We start from the raw sequence: 9,457 nt of genomic DNA, 5'->3' as shown, positions 1-9,457 counted from the left end.
CTTTGGGACTCGGAGGCGGGGCCCCTCGCCCCGCCCTTCACCTGCTGGCCCCGCCCTTCGTTCGGACCAATAAAGTGCCCTGCAGGGGCGGGCCCAGGTGAGGAAGGGGTGCGTGGGCGGGGCCTGGTGCGTGAGTGGCAGGCGCGGCGCGCGCTCCGGGAGGGGAGGGCGTGCGCAGCCGGCCCCGCCCCTCGGGCCTAGCGGCAGAGCCGGGCGGGCCCCGCACAGCCGGGGCGGTGGCGGCGCTGGGGAGAGGGCGGGCCGGGGCGGGGCTGCCGGGTGGCCGGGGCGGGGCCACGCCCGAGCCCCGCGTCCCGCTCCGATGGCCGCCCCCGGCTCCCCGCGCTGCCCCCTCTCCCCCGGGCCGCGCCCCGGGGCCCCGCACTGACGGCCCATGGCGCCGCCCGCCGCCCGCCTCGCCCTGCTCTCCGCCGCCGCGCTCACGCTGGCGGCCCGGCCCGCGCCCAGCCCCGGCCTCGGCCCCGGACCCGGTGAGTGAGCGAGCCCCGGCGCCCGCCCTGCGCCGAGCTCGCCCGAGGGGCGACGCGGGCCGGCCCGCCTGGGGGGGGCCCAACCCGTAGCTCCCACCTCCCGGGACTCCTTCTCCCAGCCCCTCAGCGACGCCCCCCGGCCGGGGCGGTCCTAGCCCCAGGACCCGAGACTCCCCCTCAGGCCCCTCGGTGACGCCCCCCGGGCCGGGGCGCCCTGTCTGCCCCAGTACCTATTCTAGGGATCCCTTCGCCAAGCTCCTCAGAGACGCCTCCCGGGCTGGCAAGTCTTCCCAGCCTGAGGACCCGGGAACCCCTGCTCAAGTTCCTCAGCGTCTCCCCTCGGGCCGGGATGCCCCCTCTGCCCCAGCACCTCTGGGATCCCGCCCCGTCTCTCAGTGGCGTACCCTCCCTCGAGACGCTACACCCCCTCCCCAAGGGCCTCAGCGACACCCCCGGGCCAGGATCCCTTCGCGAGACCCACGACGACGTCCCCCGCGTCCCCAGCCCTCGTGTGCCTCCCGGCTCAGGAGCGGGTGCGGAGGCGAGCGGAGCGAGCGCCCAGCCCCTCTGCCAGGTCCCCGGCTGCGCCCGCCTGCCCAGAACTGTACTTTCTGCCTCTCGAGGAGTCGAGTTGATTTGCCTGCCCTGCAAGAGGCAGGTCCGAGGCTCGGGACGACCCGCTGTACCCAGCCGGGACGCCCCCTCCTTACCTCCGGGGCCGCTTGAGCTTCCCCAAACTCAGGTGCGGGCCTAGCTTGGTGAGGGGAAGGAAGGGGTGATGGGAAACCTCCCCTACAGATCTTAGGGTGCTTATCCCGAGGGTGCAGTGCAGAGCCCCTTGTCCCAGGTAATCCCACACTTTTAAACAGTCACCCACTCCCAGGCCAAGGCTAAGGCCAGGGCTTCCCGAGGTGGGGCCCTGGACTAGGATGGAAGCCGGGACTTTGCTTAGCTTCCATCCACACCCTTCTTCGCAGAACTCTCTCCAAGTTGAAGAGCAGGCACGAGGGCGTTGTCTGGCCTGGTTACATTTCTCTGCAGGTTGTTTGGGTGTTGAGAGTTGGGCATTCGTGAAAGGGACGGGAAGGGTTCATTACAGGTTTGCCGGAGTAGGAAAACCGGCTAAGGGTTCTCCACCCAAAGTCGCAGACTGTGTTGCTGGAATGACAGGAGCTTGTTGCTGAAAGAAAACTCAGTTGCTTTGTTTACCTACCAGCTTGGATTAGTTAAAAAAAAAAAGGGGGGGGGGAGGTGGTAGAACTTGGTATTGTCACTTACTGTGTGATTTTGGGCCATGACTCTGCTCTCAGAACCTCAGTTTCCTCATCGGTAAAGGAGAGATAATGAGAACTCCCTTTGCCTGATGTGGTAACACCCACATACAGAAGGCAGTCAATAAACATATTTTAATAATACTTTTTATAGTGCTTCACAGTTCACCAAGTGCTAGACACCTCATTTGCCCTGAGAATGCTATGAGCTTCCAGTCTGGCTAAGCCCTGTAAAAGGCAAAGCTTGGCTTTAGATCAATAGAAAGGGGTCTCCAAGTACTGTTAACTTTAGGCTCAGGAAGTGGTTTCTGAGTGATCGGCAGCTTTGTTGGGGGCTTCTGCAAAAACTGCTACAGAAGTTTGATCTCTTCTGCTATTTGCCGTATGAGAAGAATGAAGGAGGATCTTTCCGAGAGCCAGGATATGTCAACATAACTGTAACCTAGTAACCCCTTAGTTCCACTTTGCCATCTGTGTGTGGTCAGGATTTAATGTCCTCTATGGAGAGAGAGGTATGGGTGGAAATAAACTGGTTCCCCTTCTGGAAAGGGCAGAGTAGTAGCTCTGAAAAGCGTTAAGTGACTCAACTCTGCTTATGTTTGTTAGAAGGTGGCATCCTCTCCTCAGACATCCTTGCTTTGCTAGGAGGGGTCAAAGGCAGCAGCTCTTAGGCAGTTTGAACCTGAAACCTTGGTGCGCTTTTATTTAGGAGTGTGAGTTAGAGACAAATAAATAACCATTGTGAGATGATTTATGAGAAGTGGCCCAAGTCCCTGCTCCAGTAAGCCTCACCAGCTCTGTTTCCTACCATCTTGGTATACCAGGGCTTTTGTGCCCTGGTCAGGATTTTCCTCTTTAGTTCCAGAAGCAGTTTCAGGGAGATACCACATGGTCTTCAGCATCACATCCTGTCTCAAGCCTGCCTACTAGTTTCTTAAATCCTTGAGGATATGCCAAACTTGCCATTTTATATTTTTTGATACTGTAATTTTCTCTGAAATTTTGTGGATGGAAAAAATTATTTCAATACTTATATTCTGCACAATTTTGTAATATTTAAATTACTGGTGGTTTGCATTTTTGAATGCTGACTTTATAAAAACAGTTAGCTCATTCCCCATCAATGCTAGTTCTAATTACAGTGTATAACCAACCCCAAATGATCTCCCTTCTCCTCTCCATTCTTCCTTTGAGATTCCCTCCCTTCCTTCACAACTGATAAGGGCAGAAGTTGATGGTGGAATCTAGACTTTCCTTTCTAGGAGGAAGGTAGCCAGGGCCCTAGGGCTAATGAGCTCTCTGAAGTGGGCTCCCATTTGGAATTCACTGACCTGCAGGGGAGAGCCTAGAGGTGGGAAAAGTAGAGAAGGCTGGGCGGAATTGTGCTATCTCAGCTTTCCACCTAAGGCAAACTACCTGCTTGGCTGTTTCACTGCCTTTGGGGGCTGTCAGGTGTGCATCCACAGAGCTTCTCAACTCAGGTTACATTTGCTGTGAATGCCTTATGATGCTCATTCTCCTCTAAATCCTCATCTGGCATTCAGCCTGTTAGCCAGTAGTATGTCTTGCTGTAGAACCTGTAAGTTCAGTGAACAGTGACTGCTTCATACAGTATAGAGCCCTGTCCCTCTTAGGGACTTCATTAATGTTAGTTTACCTGAATGCAACACAGGGGCTGATAGGAGTGAAGAGGACTAACATGCTTTCATGTCGACTCATTATTTTTATGCTTTGAGTATTTTAAGAAACACAAACCTGTCAAAATTGACCTGATATCAAAGAACTCTGGTGTTTCTATGAAAATTTGTTTGGGCTCCTAGACAAAGATATTTCTGTGTTTGAGATATGCGGCGGTGTGCCTGGGTGGCTCAGTTTGTTGAATGTCCAACTCTTGATTTCAGCTCAAGTCATGATCTCATGGTTTGTTCGTGGGTTCAAGCCCCATGTCAGGCTCCACGATGACAGTGCAGAGCCTGCTTGGGATTCTCTCTCTCTCTCTCTCTCTCTCTCTCTCTCAAAATAAATAAATAACTTAAAAAATAAAAATAAAGAAATTAATGTTTGAGATATGCAATGAGACCTTTTAGAAATCTGAAAGCACAAAGAAGTTCCATTTAGGCTCACTACTAATAAACAACAAGTTGGTGTACTTAATATAGACATTATTGATAATATCACTATTTAGCATAGTTAAAGCAACAGCAATAAATGATGAAGATAAAATATATTGCTTTAGATACCTTTACAATATACAGATTAGGGATTTTTGGTGATGGGCAATGTAACATCTTTAGTTTAGAATTTGGGAGCCTCTAATGCCATCTGAGGGCCTAGGTCAGATGTTAGCAGACTTTTTTTTTTATTTTAAAAAATGTTTTTATTTATTTTTGAGAGACAGAGAGAGACTGACTGAGCACAAGCAGGGGTGGGGCAGAGAGACAGGGAGACACAGAATCCGAAGCAGGCTTCAGGCTCTGAGCTGTCAGCACAGAGCCCGACAGAGGGCTTAAACTCGTGAACCATGAGATCATGACCTGAGCTAAAGTTGGAAGCTTAACTGACTGAGCCACCCAGGTGCTCCATTTTTTTTTTTTTTTTCTTGAGAGAGAAAGAGCATGCATGAGCTGGGAAGAGGGAGAGAGAGAGAGAATCCCAAGCACGCTCCACACTTAGTGCAGAGCCTGATGCAGGGTGCAGTCCTACAACCCTGAGATCTTGACCTGAGCCGAAATCAAGAGTCAGATGTTCAACCAACTGAGCCACCCAGGTGCCCCAGCAGACATTTTTTGTAAAGGGCAGTAAATAATTTGGGCTTTGTGGGCTCTGTACCGTCTCTGTTGCAATTACTCCACTCTGACTTTGTAGGGCAAAAGCAGCCAGAGACAAATATAAATGAATGGGCATGGCTATATTCTAATAAAACTTTAGGGACACTGAAATTTGAAAATTTCATATAATTTTTATGTGTCACAAAATACTATTCATTTTTTTAAAAGGTTATTTGTTTGTTTATTTTGGCGGGGGAGCGGGGAGAGAGAACATGTGCAGGAGCAGGTGAGTGACAAAGAGAGAGGGAAAGAGAATCTCGAGCAGTCGCGGCTTGAGCTCACAAACCATGAGATCATGACCTGAGCCGGAATCAAGAGTCAGTCGCTTAACCGAGCCACCCAGGTGCCCCCAGAATATCGTTCTTTTGATTGTTTTCAATCATTTAAAATTTTAAAAACCATTCTTAGCTCATGGGCTATACAAAGTCAGGGAGTGGGCCAGATTGGGCCCAAGGCTATACTTGGCTAAGTTCTACTCAAGGTCCATGTGTATTGATTTTTTTCCAGTGTTCACTGGTCTGGAAAGGTGAAAAGGAGGCTTGATTTTGGTGAAAAAATGAACCATTTTCCTTTTACTATTAACTAATTTTAAGAGACATACAGTAGAAATGATTAAAATGGTAAATTTTATGTATATTTAACCACAAGTTTTTTAAAAAGCTACATGAGGGGAAGTTCATGCACATGCATTTGGATCTTTAATAATGCTTTAAAAAATGCCTTAAGAAGAAATTCAGTATGGTTCAGTGTGTGCTACATACAGAAAATAGTGTCTGCCTTGGAACTGGCCCATGTTTGTTCAACTATGCAGATGTTGCTTGGAGCAAACGGTTGAGAGATCTGTTTCTCAGAGGAAAGCCCAGGCAGCAGGTGGCACCAGCCTGAGACACAGAAAAACAGCCAGGAAAAAAAAAAAAAAAAAGAAGGAGAAGAGGAAGAAGAAAACAAACTTCTATCACTTTCCTAAACAATTGAATTTTATTTTCATGGTTCTGTCCTCATTTTTAAAGTGGCCTTTAAAACACAACAATGTGCTTAGCATGGCTGATTATTTTGTTTTAATTAAAACATTTTTGAAAAACAAAGTGAAGCATTCAAACATACCAAGTTGATTGTGTTTGTACTGTGGAACAGTTAATGCAAAACACTTGAGAGAGGCCGGAAGTTTGGATCTGTAGCTTTTGCCGAAGTTTTTGCCTCCTGAATTAGGACAACAGAGGAGGAAATGAATGTGTCCCATAGAAAACTACCTATGGAGGTTTTGAGGTGAGATCTCCCCAAGCCCCCTGATGCCACTTGGCAAGTTGGTTTCTGGCTGGCTCACTGTGCGGGGCCCCTGAGTGGGGCAGAACAATGACTGACATTCCTTCCATATTCAGTTTGACCTTGAGAGTCCAGCTGGAACCCGGATGTGTTAGTCCAGGACGAGCAGCCCTAGTTCACTCTGTTTTTCCCTCTCTCTGTGGTCTTTAGTATTGTCTTCTCAAGACGACAGTGGCTTCTTCCCCAGACCTCACCTCTGAGACATTATCCTGGATTCCGACTGAACAGAGAAAGGAGAGAGGCCATTGTAGAAATGTCAGAAGGGTGTTCATACTTCTCAAAAATAGCCACTATATAGAAGTTTGCTTCTCCTCCTCCAAGGAAATCCCCTGCTCGCTACTCCTCCCACCCGCTTTTAATCTTCTTTCTAGGAAAACACCTTCCCTAGCCTGGACTTGGAACAGTTTTTTTGGTGTGTGTGTGTGTGTGTTATGATTTTATTTTTAAGTAACCTCTACACCCAACGTGGGGCTTGAACTTACAACCTTGAGATTCGAGTTGCAAGCTCCACCAACTGAGCCAGCCAGGCACCCTGGCCTTGTAAGTTTGAAGACAAATGAAGTTGGGTGCTGGGAAGCATCTCTCACAGACAAAAGATTTTAGGCCATCTGACATGCAAGGTTGCCTTTATTCCTCTCAATTATAACAGGACCTTCTAGGGGCTGCTCCTCTGCTAGGCCCAGCCTCCAGTTTCTCTTGCCACTGATTTAATCCTTGGCAAGTTGCCAAAGCATTAAACTTTTATTGTTCAATTTACCACAAGGGCGGGCCCTGCTTCTAGTGGGCTGGGGAGCCTGCAGCCGCTTCCAAACCCCAGTGTCACACCACATTAGCAACTTCAGACTTTGAGGGCGGGATTTCTTTCAGTTTGGTTAGATTCTTGGTTAGAACCAGAGCAGTATACTCACACTCAAAGTTTGAAAGCTAGGAAATAGTAAAAACTGCATAAGCAACTTTTAAAGACGATCCAAAATGGTTGCAGCATCAGCATGTACAACTCACTCTGCGTGGTTTCTTCATGCCTTCCAAGCAGATAGGTTAAATGGCTGTCCGTGTTCCTTGGTGGCCTAAAGTTGTGTGAAAACATGGCAACCAAGCAGTCCTCTTCTACGATGGTAGCGATCCTTAACCAGTGCCATCACAGTATGTAAATTACTTGCTGCTGTTCAATCTATAAAAATTCATCTTCAAAGATGATTATGGGGCTGGTAAAAATATTTTTAATAATGACCACAGAAGCCATATTTGTTTTTCTTTGATGTTCTTCCGAAGACTCTTCTGGTTTTAATCAGATTGTTCCCACATAAAATACAGTGGAAATCTACAATAATAAAATCCCTATTCCTATGTCTATGGGGAAATAAACAGGATGGGGACTGTCCTTTTAAGGGGCTTTCCCCTTCCCTTTCCCCAGACTCAAAGCCTCTATTACTGGTGGGTGTTTTGGCATCAGTTAAGGGCCTTCAATCCTTCCCTCCCTCCATGTTTTGCTCTTTCATTAAAGTGTTTCTGTTGTCTAATTATATCCTTTCAATCAAATTAGAGACTGCAGCATCTGGTGAGGGCCGTAACTGCCGCCATCTGCACCTCGTATATACAGGCCTTTTCAGCTGAGAATCACTCAACTTCCAAATGGCAGGAAGAGATTTGGAAAAAGTTTAGTTGGAAGGGAGGTTAACTTAAAAGGAACGTCTTCAAAGGCTGTGTACGACGCCCTGCTTGCTGTGATGTGCGCACTGCCATGCAGAGCTTCATTGGCTTGGCTCACCAAAGATTCTTCTCTAGCACTTGGGGCAGATGAGGGGTTTTTGATTGTCTTAGCTGAAATGACTAGGCCTCTCATCCTTATTACGGGCTTGAGGGCATCCAGGGCAAGCTGAGAATTTTTCCCTTGAGAAGAATCTTTTGTTATGTGACCACTGGTTAATGGATATGACACTTTCTGTTTATTTGACCATTTCTTCTAATTCAGTGGTTTCAACTGGAGGAGATTTTGCCCCCAGGGGACATTTGGCAATATCTGGAAACATTTTTGATTGTCATAACTCAGGGTGGGGTGGGGTGGGGTAGAGTATGCTACTGGCATCTAGCGGGTGGAAGCCAGGGATGCTGCTAAAATAAACACCCTACAATGCACGGGACGGCCCCGCCAATGAATTATTTGACTCCAAATGTTAATAGTGCTAAGGTTGAGAAACCCCATCCTAATTGTGTTATTCTTTTGTCCTTCCCTTCACTGTGGCCTAGGAGGAGGCAACTTGGATCAACATTTTGTTGATTACTCTTAAGAAAGTAGATTCTTGGGGCGCCTGGGTGGCTTGGTCGGTTAAGCGTCCGACTTCGGCTCCGGTCATGATCTCACAGTCCGTGATTTCAAGCCCCACGTCGGGCTCTGTGCTGACAGCTCAGAGCCTGGAGCCTGTTTCAGATTCTGTGTCTCCCTCTCTCTCTGCTCCTCCCCTGTTCATGCTCTGTCTCTCTCTGTCTCAAAAATAAATAAACGTTAAAAAAAATTTTTTTTAAAAAAGAAAAAAAGAAAAAAAATAAAGTAGATTCTTCATTATCCATATCTGAGGTCCATATGCATTTCTGTGGACAGTGTTTTGGAAACCTAAATGGAGTAAGGTCATCTGAGATTCACCATGTTTCTACTCTCTAGAGGAAGATCGCCAGATTAAATACAGGGCATTCAGTTAAATTTGAATGTCAGATAAACAATGAATAATTTCTTTTGCATAAATCTGTCTCATACAGTATTTGGAAATACTTACCTTAAAAAAGTACTTTGATCAGTCGTTTATCTGCCATTCAAATTTAACTGGGCATCCTGTATTTTCATTTGCTGAATCTGGCAACCCTGCTATAGCTCTGTGAAACTTTATACCTTTGACTATGAAATCAATCTGTTGGTCACTGTCTACCCTTATTGCTGTGGCTGGCCTAGACATGACAGCTTCTGCTTGTGTTTGTTTATAAATTAGTGCTACACTGAGTCTTTCCTTCTGCCCAAAACTGTCTCCCTGGCTAGAGCTTCTGAAACTTGTCACTTGAATCATATTTTTACCTTGGGACCAACTAACAAGTGCCTATCAAATGCCTACTGTTTGTATGCCCAGCATCTCTGACTAGGACTCAGGCCTGTGCCAATTCATAAAAGACGACCACTTTGTTGCTTTGGGTTTTATTTTAAAGATGTGCTCTAGGGCTGGGTGTTATATGTAAGTGAGGAATCACTACTCCTGAAATCAATGTCACACTCTATGTTAACTAACTAGAATTTAAATAAAATTTTGGAAAAGAAAAAAAAATAATAAAAAAGTTATGCTTTAGGGACATGCTGTGGACCTGCTCGTTAGCTCCCCACTCAAGAACTCTTATTTGACCATCCCATATCAACCAAGGGAAGCTGAATAGCCCATAGCCTGGCTTCCATGGAGCATTGGCTGCCCTCCAGGACTCCATTATAGGGGAACTTTCTTGCCATCTGAAATTAAAAATAGGGCACAGGCAATACTGATGAAACTTGTCCAGAAGCTGGATTATA

The 9,457-nt window shown here is 47.3% G+C and overlaps 1 protein-coding gene across 2 annotated transcripts in view; it reads left to right on the top strand.

The window, feature by feature from the left end:
* Positions 1 to 245: 245 nt before the first annotated feature.
* KREMEN1 (kringle containing transmembrane protein 1) overlaps positions 246 to 9,457 on the top strand; it is a 72,043-nt gene continuing 62,831 nt past the window's right edge. The window contains exon 1 of one of the 2 annotated variants that reach the window (XM_027050914.2): positions 246 to 491. In XM_027050914.2, the coding sequence (XP_026906715.2) occupies positions 395 to 491 (97 nt within the window). In that variant the 5' untranslated portion in view covers positions 246 to 394. The remainder of the gene's footprint in view (positions 492 to 9,457) is intronic. The other variant, XM_027050915.2, reaches the window with a different exon arrangement.

Source organism: Acinonyx jubatus, chromosome D3 (assembly GCF_027475565.1).
Source record: "Acinonyx jubatus isolate Ajub_Pintada_27869175 chromosome D3, VMU_Ajub_asm_v1.0, whole genome shotgun sequence".
Taxonomy (NCBI): domain Eukaryota; kingdom Metazoa; phylum Chordata; class Mammalia; order Carnivora; family Felidae; genus Acinonyx; species Acinonyx jubatus.
This window is presented reverse-complemented; position numbering and strand designations above follow the sequence as displayed.